This window comes from Daphnia pulex, chromosome 12 (genome assembly GCF_021134715.1).
Source record: "Daphnia pulex isolate KAP4 chromosome 12, ASM2113471v1".
NCBI lineage: Eukaryota > Metazoa > Arthropoda > Branchiopoda > Diplostraca > Daphniidae > Daphnia > Daphnia pulex.
The window spans coordinates 10,364,554-10,389,842 of NC_060028.1; the positions used below are offsets into that span (position 1 = coordinate 10,364,554).

At 41.2% G+C, this 25,289-nt stretch overlaps 1 protein-coding gene and 3 long non-coding RNA genes across 20 annotated transcripts in view; 2 read left to right on the forward strand and 2 right to left on the reverse strand.

Moving 5' to 3' along the window:
• LOC124209734 (cadherin-23-like) overlaps positions 1–15,448 on the forward strand; it is a 28,942-nt gene extending 13,494 nt beyond the window's left edge. Inside the window, exons 1-26 of one of the 4 annotated variants that reach the window (XM_046607884.1) lie at positions 643–1,225; positions 5,336–5,740; positions 5,840–5,932; positions 6,088–6,213; positions 7,523–8,218; positions 9,006–9,272; positions 9,418–9,674; positions 9,852–10,000; positions 10,102–10,234; positions 10,303–10,895; positions 10,958–11,146; positions 11,208–11,372; positions 11,435–11,598; positions 11,661–11,739; positions 11,800–11,888; positions 11,964–12,121; positions 12,213–12,807; positions 12,876–13,008; positions 13,068–13,225; positions 13,285–13,462; positions 13,532–13,788; positions 13,858–13,994; positions 14,063–14,261; positions 14,320–14,648; positions 14,717–14,848; positions 14,908–15,440. In XM_046607884.1, coding sequence (XP_046463840.1) covers positions 5,432–5,740; positions 5,840–5,932; positions 6,088–6,213; positions 7,523–8,218; positions 9,006–9,272; positions 9,418–9,674; positions 9,852–10,000; positions 10,102–10,234; positions 10,303–10,895; positions 10,958–11,146; positions 11,208–11,372; positions 11,435–11,598; positions 11,661–11,739; positions 11,800–11,888; positions 11,964–12,121; positions 12,213–12,807; positions 12,876–13,008; positions 13,068–13,225; positions 13,285–13,462; positions 13,532–13,788; positions 13,858–13,994; positions 14,063–14,261; positions 14,320–14,648; positions 14,717–14,848; positions 14,908–15,154 — 5,832 coding nt within the window. In that variant the 5' untranslated portion in view covers positions 643–1,225; positions 5,336–5,431 and the 3' untranslated portion in view covers positions 15,155–15,440. Of the gene's footprint in view, positions 1–642; positions 1,226–5,335; positions 5,741–5,839; positions 5,933–6,087; positions 6,214–7,522; positions 8,219–9,005; positions 9,273–9,417; positions 9,675–9,851; positions 10,001–10,101; positions 10,235–10,302; positions 10,896–10,957; positions 11,147–11,207; positions 11,373–11,434; positions 11,599–11,660; positions 11,740–11,799; positions 11,889–11,963; positions 12,122–12,212; positions 12,808–12,875; positions 13,009–13,067; positions 13,226–13,284; positions 13,463–13,531; positions 13,789–13,857; positions 13,995–14,062; positions 14,262–14,319; positions 14,649–14,713; positions 14,849–14,907 lie in introns of those variants that run through there. The other 3 variants (XM_046607882.1, XM_046607883.1, XM_046607885.1) reach the window with 3 other exon arrangements.
• A 521-nt stretch (positions 15,449–15,969) lies between these two features.
• Positions 15,970–18,387, forward strand: LOC124210098. Of its 8 annotated transcripts, XR_006881173.1 has the most exons (9): positions 15,970–16,059; positions 16,157–16,317; positions 16,404–16,480; positions 16,544–16,709; positions 17,020–17,187; positions 17,542–17,566; positions 17,639–17,763; positions 17,831–18,043; positions 18,149–18,387. It is a non-coding gene; the product is annotated as an uncharacterized LOC124210098 (long non-coding RNA). The 8 variants fall into 8 exon arrangements; XR_006881172.1 differs by having other exon boundaries at positions 17,542–17,763; XR_006881167.1 differs by having other exon boundaries at positions 17,542–17,763; positions 17,873–18,043.
• A 1,111-nt stretch (positions 18,388–19,498) lies between these two features.
• LOC124208579 lies at positions 19,499–21,600 on the reverse strand. 3 transcript variants are annotated; one of them, XR_006880512.1, is made up of 7 exons: positions 21,257–21,600; positions 20,878–21,176; positions 20,698–20,810; positions 20,293–20,528; positions 20,091–20,232; positions 19,851–20,031; positions 19,499–19,787 (listed from the first exon to the last, which is right to left on the reverse strand). It is a non-coding gene; the product is annotated as an uncharacterized LOC124208579 (long non-coding RNA). The 3 variants fall into 3 exon arrangements; XR_006880513.1 differs by having other exon boundaries at positions 19,572–19,787; positions 20,299–20,528; XR_006880514.1 differs by having other exon boundaries at positions 19,572–19,787; positions 20,878–21,157; positions 21,257–21,599.
• An 883-nt stretch (positions 21,601–22,483) lies between these two features.
• Positions 22,484–25,028, reverse strand: LOC124208459. Of its 5 annotated transcripts, none has more exons than XR_006880441.1 (3): positions 24,921–25,028; positions 24,079–24,248; positions 22,484–24,021 (listed from the first exon to the last, which is right to left on the reverse strand). It is a non-coding gene; the product is annotated as an uncharacterized LOC124208459 (long non-coding RNA). The 5 variants fall into 5 exon arrangements; XR_006880443.1 differs by having other exon boundaries at positions 22,484–23,809; positions 23,934–24,248; XR_006880445.1 differs by having other exon boundaries at positions 22,484–23,041; positions 23,719–24,248.
• Between the last annotated feature and the right edge of the window lie 261 nt (positions 25,029–25,289).

Here is a 25,289-nt window from a genome sequence, read left to right on the forward strand (position 1 = left end):
TTGACGCCGTGGTAAACAGCCCGACCTCTCCACTTGTCTCTCAGACTCCTTTTTTTCCCCCTTTCTTTGTCTGCTGGCGTATCGAAAGGATGGAAATAAATCTATACGCCAGCAGCTTATTCCTATTATTCTATTCATGGAAAACTGCCTTGAATTTAGTTTTTTTTTTCACGTTCCATTGAATGAATGAATGACGGATTTTCCTATTTTTGTGTGACACAACAATGAGTTCCGTGTTTCTTTTGCCATTTCGATGAATTGCCTTGGAGAAAGTTCATTGTTTCTTCAAATGGTTTTCTCCCCCGTTCTCCCCCCTAGTCTTTGACGCTCTTAACGAGCCCCCGAAATGTGCCCCCTCGTTCTTTTTTTCCCATCACACTTTGACAATCGTCTCTTCTCTTTCCACCCAAAAAGAAAAAAAGAGAAAAAAGAAGAAAGAACTTCAAGAAGAAGAATGACTTTGTGGTTTCTGATTTCTTCTTCTACATCATCAACTTCCATCATCAGCACTTGGCTGCGTTTTGGATTCATCCGCTAGATGGCTCTGTCGGTCAGCTTGGCATCGAGCGAATAAATTTGGGAGGGTTGGTTTGGTCTGAAAGTCAGAAACCCCACCGCCGGAATAAGAGGAGAAATGTGTGTGTATAGACACAGAGAGACCCGAGCGAGTCGCATAGAAGATCCTCTGTCTACACGTGAACAGCTACCAGTTCGTCTCGAGCGGTTCGACTTGGCCGACATACGGTCGTTTGTTCTCGCGAGTTTTCTTGTTTTTTGTTTTGTTGTTACTCTCTTATCCGACCGAGCGTGACCGAGCAGTGTCGAGTTCATTGATTCATCATTTTTCACTGATTGCCCGACTTGGCAGGAAAATTTTTGTGGAAAAAGGAAAAAAAAAAACATATCAGTCAAGTGGTGGGGGACTTAATCGACCGTAATTATCAGTTCATTTCTTCCGTGTGTTCTTCAGTGGCTGTCGGCGTAACTTTGTTTCGGCTTCGTTCGTTTCATTCGTGCGTGATTTTAGTTGCCGGCGAATATTTGTTCGGACAAGCGCGCTATAAATCGTGCCGGATAATTTATTGCGGCCCCAGCACCACATCTCTTAATTATCGGATGAGAAAGATCGATTTCCCTGTTGGAAATTAAAAACACTGGCGGGTTCAATCATTTTGTCCGGAGCTGCTAGACGACTAAGCGTCATGACATCCGCATCGACTCTCAGGTGAATTTCTCCTCCGGGCGCTAGAAATGGCCTCTCGATCCGTGACTGGTCCACATTTTCCACTAACAACTCGGAAAAATTTTTGGTTCAAAACGATCAAAAAAATAAAATAAAAACAAAAAAACAAAATGTTCTTCTCGTTCGTACGTGTAACGTCTCCGCGTCTCGCTATACGACGCTATTATTCTTAGAAGAAATTTTTGTTCTTCTTTTGTTTCCTTTTGTTGCGTCACACGCTAGTCGCGAAACACATCCACACGGGAAGGCAGTAATCAAGTTGTTTATTCGGAACACTCGGGGACTGCGGGAGTTGAAATGCAAACGTCGAGACGATTTGGTCGGTTGCCGAACTTGTTTGTCTGGGGCCGCTTCAAACATAAAAGAAAGAAAATCCTGATATAAAAATGCAGTCGTCCCCGGTATCACATTTCTCTTTGGGTCTGAATTAAAAAAACAAACAAAAAAGTCATCACAAACAAGCTTTTTTGGCAAATTTCGTGGTCATCCTGTAACCGACATGTAACGTTAGAATTGGATTTGTTTCCGACTCGTGCGTCAATCTCGTTGCCGATCTGAAATGTCACCCAGTTACCAAACTCCCAGTCCAATTTCTTTGAAACGAGTTTGTAACTTCGTGTTAAACTTGAATTTGAATTTTATTATTTTTTATTGTATCGCAAGAGGAAAAGGGGAGAATGAAAACAAATTTTCTAGTTTTTTCTATTTTTTTACCACCGGCTGAATAGATCCTGTCTCCCTGGCTTTCCCCCCTTCAACCATCTTTCTCTCTGTCTTTGTTGTTAGTAAGAACTGATGGGCAAGAGGGGGGTGCAGATGTGTTGCGGCCATTTCCGGCCGGTGTGTTTTGGGGAGAGAGAGAGAGCTGGTGTGCTGGCCCTATGGTAGCCTCCCTTTCATTTTACACCCAGCTCTTATGTTCCCTTCCTTTCACAGTCTATGTGTACACGTATATATAGTGTAGACTACATCCAATGGATGGTTTAACAACATACACACGGAGACCCCCTCCCCCTCAACTAAAACATCCGCACACACACACACACACCCGCTAGCTGGGAGTGAAAAGATTGTATACGAGATATATTTTGATAAGCTGTGAGAACAAATGCAGCAGATCTGGCTGTTTTTCATTCGGTTTGTTTCCAAACTTTTTTTTCGCTCGAACGAGTAGATACTACATTGTTCATTGTTGCTACAACAGGTATATGTGTACGCATATCTTGACTTTTTCGGCGAAATGTTTATATGCCTCGGCTGGGGGACCCTTGAAAGAACTTGATGATTTTTATTCGACCCCTTTGTCTCTTTTCAATAGGAACAAATAGACTGGTAGAGGCTCAAACTTCGCTGGCCCCCCTCAAATAAAAATGTTCGAAAAGCGAAAGGAATAGCGATACTATACACCCATGTAGTATATAGTGGTGTACTTGTGCCCTTGTCTCTCCTATCAATTGGTCAAAGATGTTTTATTTGACCAGGCGCCAGGATGGTGTAAGATAGACAGATAGATCCGAAAATGTAGTTGTATACATGGGGAGGGAGAAGCAACTGTGCAACAGCGGATGCTAGCACTTAAATTTAAAAAAAAGAAAGAAAAAAGAAAGATGGACTTTAACGACTTGATGGCCACTCCTATCCCCCCGTTCTTTTCTGGCTCAGAGCGCAGCGGCTCTTTTTCTATCCCCGACTTGTGTCTTGTGCTTTAGCCGACGACCGGAGCGCGCGAGCGCGAACAGGGCGGCGGGGTTCACCTTTGACCTGGATGAGATGGAATTGTTGATTCGAAGCTCGCGGTTACGTTATGACGACGACGACGATGTATAGGAAACCCGCGGTTTTTTCTTCCTATTTTTTTGAAAAATTTATTTTTATTTTTAAGAAAAAGAAGCGGGGATTCAAACTGACCTTTGCCTCGAGGAGTGTTTTATTACGATTTCGGGGCAGGACGATCGATTCAATGGCCGTGGTATTTAATCGCTCGTCATCGAGGCACGATCCCCCCCCCCCCTCCCTCTACTGCATAGTTGCCGACTAATATCCGAATATCTGGTAATAAAATAGAAATAAGTCTTGGTCCTTGTCTCGTCTAGTTTGTTGTTTCCTTCTTGGAATGTTTCCCCGTCCTCTGTGTGCCGCTTATCTCTCGGAAGAAATCGACACGATCCAATGAAAATTCCTGTCATTGCCTTTATTCCCTATTGTCCTATCTCCTTTAATGAGCGGTCAGGAAATGTTTTCGATTGGTGCGCTCGTTGCCATCTGACAATTTTTTTCGACCGATCGTCGCCCATTGATTTTAATCAGTCCATCACGATCAAGAGGCATGCAATTAGGGCGACACGGTGCCGAGTTGAGTTAAGCGGGAACAAAAAAAAAAAGAAAACGACATTTTTTAAAATTTAATGAGAATCTTCCTCCCTCGATGGCAAAATGCAAATGAAATAACTGAAAAATAAAAAAAATGTTTTGTGTACGGCCGGGGGTTGCCGGAGAGAGTCTAAAGAGTGTCAGTGACCCCTCGTGTGGTGAACATTTCACGCTTTGAAAAAAGTCAGCTCGGCTGTATAGTAACAGAAGCGTCGGCGTGCGCGTTTTTCCCTTACACACACACAATTTAGCCGTTTTGAGACGATGGAGGAAATCAGGAAAAAACAAAAACAGCCGAGAGAGAGGAGAGGGCGTTAGACACTCCTACGTGATTCACGTCCGTTCGTGAATCCTTATTTTTCGCCTGCCGCACTGCCTCTTTGCCTTCTGTGTATAAAACGTACATGACCCTGGACCGTTCAGAGTGGAGCCCAGGCCAGCCCCCGTGTTTCATCGTTCCATCATCGTCTTTTTTGATTTCCCCCATTTTTCTACTCTTTGTTGATTTTCTCTGACTCAATTGCTTGTTGTTTTTTCACTCACGAACTGGCACACGGCGAACGAACCACATTGAAAGCCATCCCGTCTCGATGATCAAGTCTCCCTACTGCTTTTTCTTTTTCATCATCTGCGCTGCGTAAATGTAAGACAATTGTACGGCACTCATTCAACATTCAAGTCAAATCCCCTCATTGTTTTCTTGTCGACAGCGTTTTCTCTCTTTCGCCTCCTGTTGATTAAAGAAGAGCCAGATGATAACATCACGGCAACAACCGTTTTAGGCAATGGAAATCACTCTGGCTAAAAAAAACAAAAACAAAAAAAAAACAACATGGAAGCAAACGAACGAACGAAAAAAACAACCTAGCTTCATTTCTCTGTTAAGCGCTTGGCTGTTGTGCACCTCCTTCTCGGAAATGCGAGAAACATTAAGGCAAAACACAACAGCCGTTCACGTCGGGTTTTACTTTAATGGTGTTGGCGCTCTCAATCCGCCACCACCAGCAGCTAGCAGCAGCAGCTACTACTACTATCCAAGTGGTTACGTATGTAGACACGGGAGGGAAATAATATGGTGATGGATACCGTTACGTTTGATGTCTTATTCCAAAGGAGAGAAAAAAGCGGATGAGGTGAACGAGGTCAAACTGCTGCTGCTGCTGCGGCTGCGGCTCAGCTCGCGCCAGATTTTCTTCCTTGCTCCGCTAAATTGTTGCGCAGCAGCAGCAGCAGATTTCTAGCTCGTTTTTGAATTAGCATTTTTAGAAAGACAAACGAGATGAGCCATTCACGCCGGATGGCTCGTACTACCCACATTTTAAGTGGTCCAGAACACATATTGTATTTTTTTTGATTTCGTGGAAAGGAAAATGGCGAAACTTTCTCGGATCCCCATTATTAACCGCATTTATACCATGCGAGTACGCGTTGGCGGGTATTCAAATGTTAACTTTTTTCCGATATAGCTCTCTCTTTTTTCTTCTGCGCACGGATTTGATTACTCTCTGCGGTAACGTGAACCGTGTGGCTCATGAAACTGACTTTTTGGAGTGTTCTCACCACCAACTCTCGGTTTAGTCTTCTTCCAGCTCTGCATATCTCATTACGACTGATTCATAACAAGTCTCGACTGATTCAGCATCTTTTTTTCCTATTAATGTTAATGTTAATGTTCTTTTTTTGGTCTCTTTCTCTCGCTCATGTGCTGGGTCATGTATTTAGAAGCTGCTGTTGATCTCATCCGGTATGGGTCATTAAGTAAAAGGACGGCCTTGCAGTCTCCCAAGCATCCGAGAGCTACACGGAATCGTCAAGCAAATGGCGACCGTCGTCGTCGTAAAGATCATCGCCATTCTTCTGGCCTTGATGGCCGCGTTCGTGGCCGCTAACCAACCCCCGCGTTTTGAGGTGACGGACGAGAGCGGAGGCGAAATTGTACTCAAATTGAAAGAAGGCGCCGAAGGGACGCCGGTCGGAAGCGTCATTTACCGTATCAAAGCCTCCGACGCCGACGGAGACGCCCTACAGTTTGGACTACAGGGTCAGGTGGCTAACGAGCTGCTGCGCATCCAGCCCGTTGGCGATAACGAAGCCGACCTGCAATTAATCAAAGAACTCGACAGAGAAGTAAAAACAAACACAAATCTCCTTCGGAGCCAATTCATAATTCACAAATTAATAAAGGCTGAGGTTAATTCATTATTAATTCAATTTCTGTTTTGTTAGACGGAAGAAGAGTATTCTCTGGTACTGACAGTAACAGACGGCAAGATTGGCGCCGGCCAGGCCATCAGACAAAGCCTCTTGATTATAGTTGAGGTAATAACGATGATTTTTCAAAAAAATTTGTATTTTGATTCACTCCACATCCTGGAGGCTCGATAGAAAGATGTTCTAAACATTTATTCATAATTGCTCGGGTGAAACCAACATCCACCCAACTCCACCAAACATAAAACGGTACAACAAAAAAGGACGTCAACGACAACCGGCCCGTCTTCCAGCCCTTTGCCAACACGTTGATGCTGAGAGAGAACGCCCCACCCGCTGTCATCTTGACTGTGGAGGCCACCGACCGCGATCAAGGTGTCTACGGACAGGTACCGTACTACTATCTACTCCTGCACTTGAATGTTCTCTATTCTTTTTCGTTTCTTTTGAAGAAAAACCAGAAACAAATTTTTTTGTTTTCCTTTCTTATTTTGAATTTCTTTCCCCCCTCAGTTGGAGGTATTATATTACCTCCACCTGTTCTTTTGGTGGGGGATTTGTGCTTTCTTTCTCTTTCATTCTTTTCCCCTTTTGTTATTCTTCATTGTTATATGGCACAGCATTTCTCTCTCTCTCTCTCTGCGCCAGTTAGTTAAGCTAGGGAGTCTAGTATGACTCTCCATGTGTGGGTATATACATCTTTCGTTTCATTATTCAACGTCAATTAACACACATCGACTCGGCAGAGCGAAAAAAGAGACAAGATGGAACCGAGAACAATAGCGGTGCAACTCTCTCTTTGATCTCCCAGCGAGTGTGTGATGATCACACACATGAGAAGAAGCTTCACCATAAACATGTTCAAAATATGAATGCCACTCTAGGTATAGCGTATAAACGGGAATGAGATATTTCTTTCTTTTTTAACACGGCACGGGAGTGAAGTGACACAATCGCGTCATTGCACGGTTCTTTTTTTCTTTTCGGGTCAGATACATTGAGAGAAAAGAGAGAGATTAAATACATCCCGCACACACACACACACACGGAGTTGTACAGTTGTACAAAGTTTACTCTGAGTGAAAACATACATTGGCGCTAGGCATCCGCAATCGGTTATTTTTTCCCCCTTTTGGTATTTCTCATTTTTTTTTACGTGTCGTAATGATATAGGCAGCAGCTCACACAAATGGGAATGATAGTCATTAGACACCATTCTTAGGGAAAAAAAAGGCAACATCAACAGCATTCGAGAGATTTCGTGAACAATTGCTCGATTGTCAGGCGTGTGTGTGATGATACACCAGTGCGGGAAAGTTTGCCCGAATGGAAATGTCAAATTACACAATCGAACAATCAGTTTTTGTTTTTTTGGGTGTGGGTTAAATTGATGGGAATTGATACACGCCTACGCGGATGACTCACAAAATGGAAGGGGGGGATGCGATATCGCCGATGCGAGCCGGAATCACTTTGGTGCGGAAGCAAATTCTCCATTCAAATGTACAGTCGTCGTCGTACTCTATGTTGTTTATAGCTTCATGTCTTTGTTGTGAATGTGAGTGTGTGTGTGGTGCGCAACAGTCAAAGGCTGACCCGTTCGACCCACTTCCCTGACCTCCCTACCGGTTCGTGAGAGAAAGTTGTGCTGCAGGAGCGGCCCCAAAGTAATGCATTTGTAATTGCGTCCCCGATCAGGTGGTCTACAGCTTGGAAGGCATCGAGGGTGAAGAGGGGATCGACGATGAGGAAACAGCTGCTGGAGGGATCCCGTTCGCCATCACGACTGTCGGCGGCAAGGGCGTCCTCCGATGTCTGGTGCCGCTGGATTATGAGCGACGATCGTGGTACCAGCTCCGCATCCTGGCCAAGGACCAGGCCAGTGACCAGGGCCGGATCAACACCGCCACGGCTGGTCTGCTCGTCCGGCTTATCGACGAAGACGATCAGGGCCCCGAATTCATTACGGTGCCCTCCGTGACTCGGGTGGCCGAAGATGCCCAGCCGGGCACGTCCGTCTTGCGCGTCAAGGCCATTGATGGAGATCGAGGAGTTAATCAGCGCATCGTCTACTCGCTGGACCCCTCCAGTCAGTATTTCGCCATCGATCCCAAGGAAGGTGTCGTTTATCTGATCCAGCAGCTGGATCGCGAAGATTCCAATGTCGTCAACGGAGCCCTGATGCTGGTCATCACGGCCACCGAAGACTCGCCGCTTAGACCCAACGTGAGCACCGAAGTCACGATCCTGGTCCTAGATGTCAACGACCAGGCCCCGGCATTCCGCAACGGTGGTGGCCCTTACATGGCAGAGATCGACGAGAATTCGCCAGCCAACATGCCCGTCACCTTTGTGGGCTCCGAGTCCCTACCGGAAGTCTACGACTACGATCAGGTCAGTTTTTTGGTTTTGGTTTTGTTGTTTGTTTGTCATAAAATGAGCTGCTCGTAATAACTCGTAAAGGAGTGTCCTATTTCACGATTTTGGAATGGTTGTCCCCAATTTTGAGGGATTACCGGGAGCTTTTGATGGTGTACATGTTTTTTTTTACGACGAGAAACCAAACAAGTCCGGAAATAGTAATAACCAGCGATTCCCCCCACATTTATTTATTTATTTTTCGAATCTAAAGAAAAATAAATGGAGCCGACATTATTTCAAAATAAAAGAAATAAAGTCAGTTTTATACGTACGTGTGACTCTTGACCGAGAAATGGAGAAATCATGAATTCTAAGCGAAACCCCACTCTGGAGCTCAAAGACCAGACCGACTATTCAACAACCGACGAGCATATAATAACAACGGGCCCTTGATTGCCCTGGTCTTGACTAGATCCAGCTGGTCTTCACTTGAAAGATTTCCAGATTAAAACGCACGATATAATCCGGTGTATACCGTCGACAGTGTACGATATAAATATCTTATCTGTGTCGTTGGTTCGAGAGGCTCGTGTCTCGGAAGGTCGTTGCGTTGAGACCGGTTCAGCTGCGACGATGGAACAACACGAAACACATCCGGTTTACCGTTTTGATCCAGAGATACGACGGCGAACACGGGAGGGGACCATGTTGTTCGTGTCTTTCTAATTAGCTCCTAGAATACGATTTAATTACGAAAGGAAGGTGATGGAGGGAATAAAAATATAATGACGCTTGCCTGATGTTGTATATGTGTTTCTAGGGGAAGAACGGGACTTTCTACTTGTCTATCCACTGCACCGATGACCTGTTTGACATCAGTCCCGGCGTGGTGGTCAACGAAGCCGTTTTCAGCATCCGGGTCAAGAGCCATCTGGCACTGGACTATGAGGAATTGAGGAGCACCAATTGCACCATCACGGCCAAGGAAGCGGTGGCCAAGCAAGCCAAAACCACCACAGCGCCCGTCTTGATCAGGATCCGTGACGTCAATGATCACATACCCCAATTCAGCCGCCCGTCTTATCAGGTATGCAACGGACCAATGTTTTCTCGTTGTTGTTGTTTTTATTGTTGTCGTATAGAATTCCTTTTCTCTCTCTTTTCTTTTTTGTGTCAGTTGTTCAAATGTTTGATTCACCGTTTCCTTGTGTGATTGATCTACTCGCCTTTAGGTCCAGGTACCGGAGAACGCTCCCGTCGGTACCGTCATCGGCTCCGTTCAAGCCACAGATGCAGATTCCGGCCAACTGGGCACCGAAGGCATCCGCTACAGTCTGCTGCCCGGCTCAATTGCTGACGCTCTACAGATAGATCCGTTGAGCGGTGCGGTTTCCATCGGCAAAGGCGCTTCCGGCCTCCTGGATCGAGAGAAAGTCAGCCAACTGATTGTGATGGTCGAAGCCAGAGACTCTCTCGGCTTGGGAAATCGGTAAAAAAGATTGCTAGAAAACCTCCAACCCCTAATGGCGAATTACTCTTGTGAATGGTGAAAGCTGCAGTGCTTACCGTTTCGTGAAAAAGCACCTCGTTGATCCCCATTGACTCCCATTTCATTGACGACTCGAGTTTTATGGTTTCTGCTTTTTTTTACTATCTCTCCCTCAAGGAATACGGTGCAGTTTACTTTGGAACTAGTTGACGTCAACGACAACGCCCCCGTTTTCATCCAGAGCCACTTTGAGATCTACATCAATGAGAACGAACTGAATTTCCCTTACGGATTCAGAGTGGAGGCCTTCGACCGCGATCTCAATGGTAACAGTGCGCAACTGCGACGGAATTTTTTGGGTTTTTTTTCGGATCGACACTTGAAGACAAAAACAAATCAAAACAAATCTTTTTCTTTTTTCTTGTAGATTCAGACAATAGCCGCGTTCGGTATTCCATAATCGGCGGGGACCTTCAGTCTAATTTCACAATTCATCGCACCACTGGGGAGTTGAGCGTTACACATCCGCTGGACTTTGAATTGCTGGCGCCTTCAATACTGTAACTTACTCATTGCGTTAATTTCGATTGTTTTTCCGTCTTGATAACAATTGGTTTGCTTGTTGTAGAGATGCGCAAGGGTTGGGCCATGTTCGCCCGATCAATTTGACAGTCCGGGCGTCGGACATGGGCATCCCGCCGTTGCACACGGACACTCGTGTTGTAATTTTTTGCAACGACGTCAACGACTATGCCCCGATATTCGCTAGGCCGTCTTACTCGGTCGCCGTGGCGGAAGATGCAGCCCCAGATTCGTCGATCCTGCAGGTTCAAGCTTTGGATATGGACGGATCGGCCCCCAACAATGTCATCGCTTATCGGATCCAGAGTGGCGCCCGCGACAAGTTCGTCATAGATTCAACGACCGGAGTTGTGAGCGTTGCTCTCGGGGCCACTCTCGATCCGGACCAGACTCATCCGCGAACCGTTCGCTACCAGCTAGAAATTCTGGCGCTGGATGGAGGCGTCGGCAGCCGCCAATTACACGCTTCCGTTACAGTGATGATTTCAGTCGCCGATGTAAATAACAAGTCTCCTGTCTTGGTAGAGCCGGGTGTTGTTCGCGTTCAAGAAAATGTCCCAGTGGGCGTTGTTTTAACCCAACTCGTTGCTACTGATCCAGACGAGAGACCCATTATTCGTTACTGGATTGATCATGCAGGTATAAAGTCTTACCAACTCGAAAATTACGAAACACTTTTTCAAACGGCGTTTGTTTAATAGCGAGTGAAGGGCGTAACGAGAAGGGATTCCTAGTCCGCGACGAAAACGTTACATCATGGTTTGAAATAAACACCAACGATGGCCGCATTCGTGTCGTCCGCCAGATGGATCGCGAAAAGGCTGAGACTGTCCGTTTGGCCATTCGAGCCGAGGATGTCGCTGCAGCCACAACCGGTCAAACTGCATTAGGTTTGACAGCGAATGTCAAATATTTAAGGATGAAATATATAATCTAAATTTGAATGTTTAGGAACCATGACAATAATTTTGGAAGATGTCAACGATCACGACCCGATTTTCGTCCAACCGTTTTATCGCCGTTCTGTTGCTGAGAACAGCAAACGTGGGGCAGCCATCTTAACTCTATCAGCTGACGATGCTGACCTTAATCGTTCCATTACTTACTCCCTTGATGGTAAAGACCTTTCAATTTGACGATAGTTTAAAAAACAACTTAAATTTTGGTTGTGTTTGTAGGCCCGGCTGAGTTGTTGGAACTCGTTCATTTGAATTCCGAAACGGGGGAGGTGGTTGTGTCGGGAAAACTTGACCGTGAGCGCTTTGCCTGGATGAATCTCACAGCCAAAGCTTCCGACTCCGGAACGCCTAAACGATCAAGTTTCGTACCTGTTTTTATCCAGGTAAATTTTTGATTGTTTCTCTTGTTTTATTAGTTTAAAATTACAACATTTCGATTCCTTAGGTTTTGGATGAAAACGACAATAATCCAATATTTGGTAGCGTACCAAGTAACTTTTCAGTACGAGAAAACTCTCCGCCTGGTTAGTAGAAGTGACTTTGAATTTATCGCGGAACAATCAAGTTTAAACGTTTTCTTGCAGGCACTGTGATTGGAACTGTACAGGCTTACGATCTAGACATTGGAGATTTCGGTCACGTCACTTATTTGATGGATCGTCGTTCGTCTAAAGTACCCTGTCAAAATTAAATGCAATTGCCGTGACTATCCTTAATGATTATTCTTTTGAAAAAAAAAATTCTTTAGGGCCGATTCTCCGTGGATCCGGAAACGGGTGTAATCATGGTGACGGAACGACTCGACCGAGAAGAGCAACAGAGTTACACGCTGATCTTGGAAGCGTGGGACAATTATCGCGTCGGCTATTCTGCCGGTGAAAGCCGGAATGCCTTCCAGCAAGTGACGTGAGTTCACTGACAGTCGTTTTGAATTATTATTTTTTTCTCTTCCAGACTTTTTGACACTCATTCAATTGTTTCCCTAAATTTCTTGTAGCGTGCAAGTAATAGATGAAAATGACGAAACGCCCGTTTTCGAGGCCCGTTCCGGTTGTGTGAGCGTTACCGAGTTCCACGATTCCCGTGTTCCCTTAACCACCATTCACGCTAGCGATCGTGACGATCCAACCACTCCAAACGGTCATATTGTCTTCTCTATTCAAGAAGGCAATGACGGAGGCATGTTTAGTGTCACCAACATCGACCGCAGCAGCGCCAAGTTAATTGCTGCTCAACCGTTGGTCGGACACCACGGCAATTACACGTTGAAGATAAGAGCTCAAGATAGAGGCCTTCCCGTGCCCAACTTTGCCTTCCAGGACGTGGAGATCTGTGTGAGCGATTTCAACGATCATGCTCCATTGTTTGTCAGGCCCGAACAAAACAATACGACGTTTCGTGTCTTTGAGAATGCCACAGTCGGCTCGGTCATCACTTCTGTTTTGGCCGTTGATCAGGATGCCGGATTGAACAGTCAAGTTCGCTATTCAATAAGACCCGTCGGCCACTGGAAATGGTTTGAAATAGACAGCGTTTCCGGTGAAATAAAGTTGATCCTGCCCTTAGATCGGGAAAAGCAAAAACTTCTTCAAGTAAAAAACTAATCATCAGCTACCTTTTGTGTAATAGCATTCACATTAACGTTAATTTTTATTTTTAGATAAGAATTGAGGCGAGAGATTCCGGAATTCCCACTTGGCTCTCAACCGACTTGGACCTTACCATTTACGTTCGCAATGTTAACGATCATCAGCCACAATTTCCGTTGGATGTCTTCCAAGTCAACATAACTGGTAAAGCCATTCTGCAAACTATCCGTCAGCATTTTGTTTAAATTGTTTTGTTATTGTAGAACACGATCCATCTCCTGAGATCATCCAATTGCCGGAAACGGTCGATTTAGATGAGCCGGATGAGCTGCTTAGTACTCGAGATCCCGTTTGTTTCTTCATCGTTGGAGGCAATCAGCTTGGCGCTTTCAGCATTGACCCAACTCAACACACTTTAAGGGTACATCCGTTTATAAACTTTCTGATACAAACAACTCATTCTAATGAGATAAATTTCAGGTTGAGAAAACATTGGATCGTGAGGAGCAAGCCGCACATGTTGTTGTTGTTAAAGCCAGTGAAAACTGCAACCTTAATCCGGAAATTATTGATTCTTTTGACCCTGCCGATGATTCACTACTTAAAGTCATTGTCAATGTAATGGACATCAATGACAATCCTCCTACCTTCGACAAGAGTATATCTGAAATTGTCTTTAATCAATCAATGGAATCCATAGTTTAATGCTTTGCTTTTCCCTATGCAGAGGTATTTACAGGAGGTTTGACAACCGAAGCTGATTTCGGCTCTGAAGTCGTACGAGTTTCTGCGACTGACCCAGATATCGAACTGAACGCCCAACTAAGATATTACATACGTAAACCTGTACAGTCGACGCTTTCGACTCGAACTGGTCAAGAAGAACAAATTGGGGCCAATCCTTTTGTCATCGATCGTGATACTGGAATCATTTCGCTTAACTTTGATCCCCAGAGAGACATGAAGGGATATTTTGATATGGAGGTAAATTTTTTACTTCGTGTTAGTCTCAAATGATTGGTGGTTTTTATCTTTTTGTTTTTCGTCTTAAAGGTTTACGTCAATGATTCTAGTGGCTTTGACGACACTGCTCGAGTATTAGTCTATCTTTTACGTCAGGATCAGCGCGTCAAATTTGTGCTGAGGCAACATCCTCAATTTCTGAGAACACGCATCGATCAATTCAGAGAGTACGTCTCAATTATTAAATGTCTAATAAGTTGTGAATAACACACATTTTCACCGATTGAATCAATAGAGCATTGGGCAATATTACTGGATCGATTGTAAATGTGGATGAATTAAAAGTGCACTCCAATGAAGATGGGCAACTAGACAAAACCCGGACGGATGCTTATTTGCACTTTGTCAATGCCAAGGATAATTCAGTTATGGAAGTTGACTTTGTTTTGCGATTAATTGATGCTAACATCGAATCGTTAGATCAACTCTTTAAGGTACCCAGTTTTTATTTGCTAATGAAAACAATCAGTGGTAATTTTTTTTTTCCTTCAGGATTACAATGTACTTGATACGTCTGCAGCTGAACCGCTTGGAGACGCGCTAACAAGCGTCCCTCAAAATTTTTCCTTACTTTGGGCTAGCGGTACCGCTGTTTTCCTTGCTATGATCCTATTCCTGGTCCTGGGACTATGTGTTTCTCAGCGATTTGTGTTAATGCGAAAATTGAAAGCCGCATCCGTGACGGCTTTTGGATCACAATCGAACGTCAATCGAACTAGTAACCAAGTACCTAACACTAACCAGCACACTGTAGAAGGTTCCAATCCCGTTTGGAGGCGTGAGCTAGAACCAGAATGGTTCAAGCACGATGATATCTACAGGTATAGCATGCCAGTATTAAATATCGTTGTCAATAAGAAAACCTATTTTAAATGTGTGATTATAGTAGATCCGGTGAGAGTGATGGTCTTGATTCATTGGACGTTAATGCAATCTTGGGAAACGCGCCTTCGACATCAAGAAACTCAAGTGATGCGAACACGGCTAGCCTTAAATCTACCACCACTGAAGCTTTCAACAGGTTAGATGCATGTTATTCATAATAATCATTTTTATTGTATTAACTGAAATGTGTTGCAGGAGTATCATCCAACGGAATGCCAACTCCATCCGATCTAATAAATCTGTAGGTAATGTTACACTAAGCGAGAAGGAATGCGAAGTCGGCGAGGTCAAGGAAGAAGACTGCGAAGTTACCGTCGGCAAAGGTTTATACCAGAGAAATGTCTATCATTTTGGCTACCCCGTTTTTCAACAAGACAAGGGTAGCACAAGCAGTAGCACCACATTCCTCTCACCTAGAAAACTCGAAACCACTGAGTTATAGATTGTGTAGTGACACCGACTCGTTTCCTTTCAGTCGAAATGACATAATTTCGCTGCAAATTAAATTGGAAATATTATGAGTTCGTGAAGCTTTATGTTCACGGTGTGATAATAGTCAATTCGATTTTATATGTTCGATGAAACGATAAAAATGCAACGGAAAATTGCAGCGACCAACATAATCTATGTGTTAATACCCCAAATAGAAATCTACGCAAAGTGTGTCACTTTATGTTGTACAAAAATTTTGTAGAATACACATTTTAACGACGAAAAAATAAAGGAAACGCAATAATTTTTAAGTTTCCCGAATTTTCCGAAGAGATCTAGGGCGAGGCATTTTGGGGTGGAGGATGGAGTAATGGAGACGAATGAATGTGTGTATGAATGTAAGCTCAATATTAGATGGATTTGACATTTGAGTAAAACGCAGGTACAAATTTCTAATTCGGGGAAGAATTCTATAGATTAATATTTATGGATAATAAATATGCCGCATTTACAATTTGTAACGAAAAAGATTGAAGCCTGAAGGTAAGTAAGATAGCCAATCAAGACAAGACCACCAGAGCTCTGACAAGACCAAAAAAAGTGTGCTTTAAAAGAAGAAGTTTTAAAATTTACTAATTTAGTTAAATAAGTTAAATAAAGTTAAAATAATAATTAATTAATTAAATAATTTTTTTAAAAATACATTAATAAGAACTTTTCTGTCCAGTAACTTTAGTCGTCCATGGATGCTAAGGGCTGCCAATAGGTGGCTAAATATTTCAGTGTGTTTAGGGATTGAACTATTCTGCCTTAGTGTAGTGGTAGAGGAATGTAGGGGGAGGGGGGTTCTATTTAAGGAGAGTTGAGATGACTATCGCACCCTTTCTGTTCGGGTTGCTGTTCGAGAACGTACATGTAAGTTATTGCGGGGTTCTTTGTTTCCCGACATTGTTCGTCGTAAAATAGGCTGCTTGGTTATCAAATGTTAATTTAGTCTGTGGTGAATTTATAGGCAACATAGCCTACATGTACAATTGATGATTGGCAATTCCATCTGATCATGTGGCCTGCTGTACATTTCCAAAGTGTCGTCTTTTGCTGCATGTTGTATGTCGTGAAATCTTAGCTTCTTCATTGCAGCACGTGCACGTGATCGTTTCCGTGAAGAGTTTAGTAAGTGAAAGAAAATCCCATTTACTTTATTTTCATGCAGTATTGCCATTGAAACTGAAGATCAATTTCATGTTTGGTTATTATAGGTGTACATTTCTGTAGCAGATGTTGCTGTCCAATTTGGCATGTATCAGACTGTTGGTGAAAGATAATTTTGCATCAGGTTAGTTAGTGTTTCATACACCATGTCTATTGATTCTTAAGATTAATTTCACTTTCCCTATAGGTTGATGATGTCTGAGCAGCATTGCTTGCATGCAGATGGTTTCGTTGCAGCCAGCTGGTGAAATGGTAGTGCGAGTTGTACCTGCAGATGCAGCAATTAGGGCTTGCTTCATCCTGAAGTCTGAAAATGCTACATGAAGTGTAACCACAGTAGACATCTTCAATTGGTAATTAAATTAAGATTATTTATCTCATCTGGGGAAGTTCCGTGATTTCATTAAAAAGTTGTATTCAGTTGCTAAGTTGAACTCTGATCTGATGTATAAAGTTATTAATCTTATAGCACATCAAATGGTTTTATTCTGGGGTTTTTGTGAAAGTCACCTTGTTCACGTTGTGCTTGGAATTTTCTTTGCTATCAAACTAGAACATCGTTTTCAGTCACTTTTTTATTCTAATAGTTTTGATTCAATCAACCTTGTCTTGGTTTTTCATACTGTACATTGATGCTAAAGATCAATTTCACTTTCTTTATAGGTTGATGGTGTCTGAGCTGCATTGCTTGCAAGCAGATGGTTTTGTTGCAGCCAGCTGGTGAAAGGTTAGCTCGAGTAGACCTGAAACTGCTGCGAGTAGGACTTGTGTCACCCTGAAGTGTGAAAATGTTGCATGAAGTGGAACTGCAGTTGAAGACATCTTGAATTGGTAAATTGACTAAATTTATTTGTCTCAACTGGGGAAGTTCCATAATTTTATTAGAATGTATTCAGGGTGAAGTTGAACTATGATGTAATGTAAAAAGTATAATCTAATAACAAACTAAATGGTTCTGGTTGTTCAGCTTGTGCTAAGTTGGAATTCTCTTTCTGATCAAACTAGAACACAAGTTCCTATCCCTTTTTACAAAAATCTTGATTCAATCTTGTCTTGTGATTTTTTTAAAGCATTTCAATTTTTTTTATTGTAACTAAGTAAGAGTAGAAAAATATTTTCTTGCTTAACATGCTTTTTTAACATGGTAGACTGTACAATCTGTTCATTAAATCTTTTTTTCCACAGCAGATCGCTGCTATGTTATTGCGGGGTACTTCGTTTCCCGACATTGTTCGTCATAAAATGGGCTGCTTGGTTATCAAATGTTAGTTTATTTTTTCAGTGTGTCGTCAATTTACAGGCAACAGCCTACAAGTACAACCCAATTCAATCTGATCATGTGGCCTGCTGTACATTTCCAAAGTGTCGTCTCTTGCTGTACGTCGTGAAGTCTGATAAGCTTCTTGGGTAGTAAAAAACTTACGTTCTGTTAAATTCTATGTTTACGTGTAAAACTGTCAATGCGGTGGTGTAGAGGTTGGGTGAGGAAGCTACGTGTTTCATCATTATCAAACAGGTACAATACCCGCAAGGCTTAAGAGGTGAGGGTGATCAAAAAATCGTAAAAAAAGGAGAGAGAAAAGGCCAGAAACATCAGTCGAGTGAGCATCTCCGACACGGCAACAACTGCAGCGCACTATCTGTCACCATCTGCCTTCTTCACCGTATTGCTAGTTCGCATCCATGGGTAAATATTCTGTTTTATACATTGAGATTGGTATCAATCCTACTTTTTTCTTTATGTATGCCTGTCATTATTTAATATTTATGTTTGAATTTGTTTAATGACTAGTTAATAAGGCGTTTTATGCTGTTGGGTGTTGTATCTTTGATTACTGGTGTACCGAGGTCCCCTGCGTATGGCGGAAACCAAACCGCAACGCCGCCGCCTTCCTGCACAACTTACGCTGCCCCGAGCCACTACACTGACGTCCTGAAGTATTACTCTGCCCCGAGTTACTACACCACGAAGGCGACGGAGTGCTACATGACTACGCATGCTGCCCCATCCTGCTACACCGAGGCTCCCAAGTATTACTCTGTTCTCAGCTACTTATTGCACCGATTTTCCTAAATATTACTCTGTTCCCAGATGCCACACCTAGGCTCCCGCTGATTACTCCACCAAAACGGTCGAGTACTACAGTGAAGCGGCAAAGTACTCCTCTGCCCCGATCTACGCAACCACAACTGAGGCGGCCAAGTATTACGCAGTCCCCACTTACTACACAGAAGCTGCTCTTTCGTGCTGCGTTGAACAGAAATACTACACTGATGCTCCAATGAGTCCAATCTACTACACCGCGACCTACGCTACACCTAGCTAAAACACCGCAGCCCATTACTACACCGAAGAAGCCGCCTATTACACAACTACGTACGCTGCCTAGTTTACTACATGAGGAATTTAAGTATTACCCTGCCCCAAACTACTACCAAACTGAGGTTAATATGTATTACATCATCAAATCTCCCGACTAGTCACCACTTACGCTTCTCCGACCTATACACCGAAGTTCTGAAGTATTTATCTGGATGTGTTGAAAGATTGCTGAAATACAAGATTGATAAATAACAAGTGCATGTTTCTACTTTCTGCTTATGTACTTTTCCTGCTGCTGATAATTGCATGATGTGAGAAAATATTTCTGAGTGCTATGTAAACTTACAATATTGATCTTGCAAAATACAACAATAAAATTCAAACTCGTGTTTTACATTTCAATAATATTCAAACTTTTCATTTTATAAATATTTTTCTAAGTCCAACAAACAATATTATTTACAAATATCTAAAAATTCAAAGTCCACCACCTATTTTTTTTTGCTAACTTTTGTTTTTGAAAAAAATTTTAAAAAAATCCTCCCTACACAAAATTTTTAAAAAAATTTTCGCGAAGAATTTTATACAAATTTTTTATTGCAACAATTTATTTATTCGAATGTTTTATTACATACAAAATTTATTTTACAATATTTACATAATTTATTTTTCCTGTGGCCCCCAGGGGGGGGGGCCTGTCGCTTTCTCTACCGCGATAATAACATGATGCAAGTTATATGCAAGTTATTATTTGTTTGGCGCAGAAAGCTTGTTTTATCTAGCAGTTCTCGACTGTGTCAAACCTGATATTGATCAGGTTGCCTCAGTCGTATACTGCATGATTGAATGAAAACTCAAAAGACAACAGATCAAACTTTTGACTCAGCAACACAAAAAGCAATTCCTTTTTTTTATGGCATAAATGACAACACAAAAATTTCTAAGTCAGGAACCCAGATGGAACAGCTCAGCTACAACAGCACAGCAACTTCTGGATTAAACTGCACCTGCATGTTCCATACAATGGTTCAATCCGTCTTCATCACACCTTTCACAATTTGGCTGCAACAGGGTAACCAACAGCAAAAAAGAAGTGTGGTTGTTACACCTATTTAAGAAAAGAAAATTACCATGAGAAAAACATAACAAGATAAACATAAAATAATTATACTTTTGCTGAAGCATGGGATGAGACGTACACCTGGGAACAGGCGGCAAGACGCACAAGTACAGCTACCGCAGGATATCACTGGCACCACATGCTGCATACAACGGGATCAGTTTTCATCACACCTTTCACCATCTGGCTGCGACATGTTAACCACAATGTAAAACAAGTGTGATTATTATACCTATTTGAGAAAAGAAAATTACCATCTGAAAACACAAGATAAACATAATATAATTATACTTTTGCTGTAACTGAGATGAGACGTACGCCTTGGAACAGACAGCAAGACACACGAGACTGACACGAGGCACGACATTTCGGCAAAATATACTTTCAAGTCAGAGTTTTAGTTTGGCAAAGTGGTTTTTACATGTTAAATCACCTGTAAATTTACACATCGATATTTTACATTCAATAACCCTATCAAATTAGCAAGAAATACCTTTACATTTTCATCTTGAGAAACGTCACGACCAGTAACAAATCGGCTGCGTCTTGAAACAAAATGATCAAATTTTCTTCTTCAAGACACAGGCGCCACCTGGTGGTGAACATCATTTTTAGCCACCTAGTGACAGCCATAAGATTCCTGTTCAAATGACTGAACGGAACGGCTGGATTGATTGCTTGAAGACGGCACGCAACAGCTCAACTTGAATTCGCTACGCCTTTCACTCGCTGGCACGAAATGAATCAAGTGAGATGAACACTAGATTACTCCAGCAGCTTTCCATATGACACAACATACAAATTATTTAGTTAGCTATTAGACTTTCACCAACTTTTTCAACATAAAAATCTATAATATTAACAGAAAGTATGGATCAAGACAAAAAATAAAACTTACAATTTTCTGATGAAAAGAATAATTTCCCTGCCTGCAACTGTAAGGCACCAGCAACTGTGTTTGAGTTCAGACTTCCAACTAACTTTGGCATCAAACAGTTAGTCATGTTGAATCTTAATGAAATATAGCAATTAATATTCCAACACTGATGCAATAGAGTAAAGTCAGGTGCTTTTTTACCTACACGAGAGTAGTAACCGTCCAGAAAAATACAAATCTAGTTGTGTCCACATTTTTTCATGTGACTTCTCCCAAGTTGCTGCAATAAACCTGAAGATTACCCATGGGCCATGGCCTAGATTATAGTTTCCATATTTCTCCATGACAGAAAATACGATTTGTGAAATCAAATAAAATTTAAAAATTCATAAGAAGAAGAACACCTGTTGGTCAATTGCATTTTTTGTAGAAAAACATGTTTGGATTGGAAAAACAATCTGTCCACGCTGGTGTTAGTGACCTACCAAGATCAATAGTAACTACCAATAATTATAATAAATATTAACTAAATGTGTGAAAAAGTAATTAAAATTGTGACCAAGCTATTATTGGTTTTTACCTGTATTAACTGGATGATGCATTCAGCAAAATGACGATTTGTAGGCTACTGTTTACATTCGCGTTACTTCCTACTACAGGTTATAGGCCTAATGAGAAATATGAAAGGTGATCCAATATACATACGAAATAAATCACATCATCAAAAACTTGCACAGAAATGCACTTGAATTTACCTATGAAATAATCGGTAGTTTTCGTGGAAAAAAGGAAACTTTTAACAACAAAACAAAAATCTGTCATGAATCCGCCATGACATAAACAAAAGTGGACACATGCCATCTATTGGACACGTCTGAAACTCGGATAACAGAAACATGTAACGCAAAGCAAATACAGTTCTGTAGATACTGATATAACTTGAACGGTGCACTTTTTTTCCCTAAAAATCTAGCTTGAAATCCTTAGAAATTTACCTAGAACAAAGTCCACATGTTAATTTTATGCAAATTTTCCGGAAGTACACCGGAAATAAGCGATAGCGCCTTAACCACTGAGCTGTCGTCAAAATAAATCAATTTTTCGTAATCTCCGTTAAATTTGGGGTCGATTAGGTTTAACGTTAAAGTTCATAAAAGATTTTTTTCCTGAAACGATTCAATGGAGTTCTACTGTCGGGTTTGAAAATAATTTTTTAATCGTTGGAGTTCTATTGTTGTCGGACATGAAAAAAATTAAAACAATTATTGGAGTTATATTGTCGCGTAGTGGAGTTCTACTGTCGAGTACTGGAGTGCTATTGTCGGGTATCTTTTATAATATCTAAAAAAAGGAGTTTTTATGTCTTTGGAGTTCTACCGTCGCATACAAAGAAATTTTAAAAATTATTTAAAATATTGGGGTTCTATACTTCTATTGTCGGTGGAGTTCTTCTGTTTTTCGCTGTATTTGGAGTTTTACTGTCAGCAACCAGTTCAGTTGACTGAAATTCTCGATCTGACACGAGGTATTTTTTTTTATTAAGATATTAGAGATTTTAAAATATATATTTCCAGATCCTGAGATTTATTTGTTATCTTGAAGTTGTTCTACCATTTGAAAACTGCTTGACCAAAACCCAAGATGTAGCTGAAATTGCTGATTATTTTACTGTGACAAATTAATATCCTGCTTGCTGTGCAACTCTTGCCATGTTATTACGCATATAACAAAGGTAAAGATGTTGAATATTTATCGATATAGTGGTAATATGTGGGATAGTTTTTTAATTTATTTGAACAATTTGGAGTTCGGTGGCAAAATATTGTTGTATTGTTAACAACTATTATATTTATTATCAAGCAGATATGATTTAGGGAAAGAGAATATATTGAATACCGTTATGATATATTGCATTAATGTTAGTTACTTTTCATTTAATGTATTCAAATTATGTAACATGCGATATTTAATTGCAAAGCATCGTAACCACCGGCAGAACAATTACAATGTCCAGATGTTCATTTTGAGATTTATATCAGATTATTTCAATTATTCATTCACAGCTAAACAACTCGGTAAGTTTTTTTTAGATACAGAAATATTTGAAATAACCAAGAAACCCTTCCTACTCTTGCTTATTCTTCAATTCTAAATTCAATTTCAGAACTGAACCAACAATTGCCATTAATAGAGCTGGTCATCATCGAACTATGTAATAGCGTTACTGTTAATAGCCTAATTGTTCTGAAGTGTTTCTGGATTTCACGAAACATAACTAGTGCAGCAAGACAGCGAGAGCAGAACACCGTTTGCCAGCTGCCCGCAACTAATTCATAGATTGCAATGATGCTCAGACTACACCAGCCTGTTAACAATAAAATAAAGTATCTATAAAATATAAACTAAGTCACATTTTATGAAAATGTACAACAATTGCAAGTCACATAAGATGAAATTGGCAAGTAGAAATTTATGCTAGTTGCCATTTAATAAAAGTAAAATCACCATAAATCTTCGACATGCTTCGAAAAAGTTAAAGTAGATTAGAAAATGAATTTCCCGATGTCAGAACTCACCATTTACTTGCTTTAGAATTGTTCACTTTCGATTCAGCTTAACCAAATGGTGTGTCACAAAATGCGTCTTAAGTTTAATTGATGAAAGCACTGTCATCAAGCAATAAAACATTTCCGTCCACCGTCTCATATGCAAACGGCTAGTCACTCACGAACAAATACTCCTCCAGTCCTCCACCTGATCCCGATGACACAATTTTACGTCTCGACTTTTTAGAACAAATGGTTAAAGAGCGGGTAATAAAAACTGGCAACCAGTAGTGCGTCGAGGAGGTGTGTGTTAACCCCTTGACAAGTCTAGACAGTTTCTTCCCCCCTCCCCTCTCAAAAAGCTAGGAACGAAAAACTGGCGAAATTTGGGAGAGATATATACAAATTTCAACCCCTCCCAACGACTGTCGTTTACAAAGTCGCCAAATAACTAAATGTGTTACCTTGGGATTCAAAAGTTAGATAACATAATTACTTTTACTATTCTGAAGTATTTCTACATGTGAAGAAACGTTCAGCCTTCAGCCGGAGCATGCAGTCTAAGACGACATTATGGGAAAGCAAATCTGTGATGATATAAAAATCCTCTTTTTAGCTTGATTTTAAATATCACTAAATTAACTACAATTAACCACGTCGCAATTAATTAATGTCACACTAAATGAAAACTAACATCTCCCAAAATATTACCAAATGAGGATTCTTCCTGGCCTGATGTATCACAGGACATCAGCCACGTGCTGATACGCAAGATTTGAACAATGGAAGGCCATTTTAACTGGAATTGAATCACAAGTATCAAAATAAACTTTTAGCAAAACAATATCCTGGTTACCTCTAAAGATCCATGAAGGAAATGCTGATTGTCGTTTTCCGTCCGACGTGACTGACGAACAATACTCCCTCGTTCGGCGTACGCAATGCGTTTGTGTTATGGAGCTGTCAAACAGACAGCAATCTGGCAGTACATTTCCTCCGCTAGGGCATCATTGTAAGAATGAATATCTAAAAAAAAACAAAAATAAAATTCATGAGTTTCAAATCCATAAAAACATAAATCAGTGAAGGTTAACATTTAGAAAATGTAAAGAGCAATGAAATATGAAAAACTAAATATTTCTGTTTTTGTTTTATATTTGAGAGATTTTGGGTGGTCTTGTGATTATGAAGGTACAGAAGATGCAAAACTACCTACGATTCACAACCATCAACAAAAAAAAACTGTAAAACTGGTCTGAAAGGACAAAAGGAGCGAAAGAAGTATTGGACCACAAAATTATTAATTACTTTGCATTGCCTCGGAGAGAACTGCAATTCAAGGGGACAGCTAATAAGCAATAGAAAAATTCTTACTTTTGCAGAGAATGTCATTGAAGCACTAAAATTGGATTCGGGAATGGCTATAAAACCTGAGAGGTACTCATGAACTGGATCAATCCTGACACAGATTTTAAGCTGTAAAAATAAAACGTGAGAGATCTCGAAAATTAAACGCTATCGACTAACAAAAGAATACAATAAGAAAGCAACTGAACATGACTGTTAAACTAAACGACTATTACAATTGATCACAATTAAGTTTTCTTACATTAATTGCTATCGATTTTCTTCAAACTGATCAAAAGTAAATGCTGATTCGGAATGCTGGAAACAATTTTACAGCGAGAAAATACATACCCAATATGCACCGTATGCAATGCTGAATCAGGAACTCGCAGGGAAATCGTGAACATGGTCGTACCTTTACCTATGTACAACACGCGAGGTCGAGAACATCAAACTGAATGAGATTCAAAGAAATAAGAAGGTAGAAGGCAGACGCCAACTCCGGGAACATTTATTTCGATGTTGCCAGTTCTGTTTTCAAAGCCGACTTTTCAAAGGAATTATTATTTATTAATAACTCAAAGGATTTATCTTTTTCATTAGTCATCACAAGTTTCCTTTTTTTGCATGTGATTTGCAAAGGACAGAAAGACTGAATCCAAAAACTTTAAGATTATCATTTTTAAGTCCAAAACTCGAAATTTGGCTACTTCTTTCGCT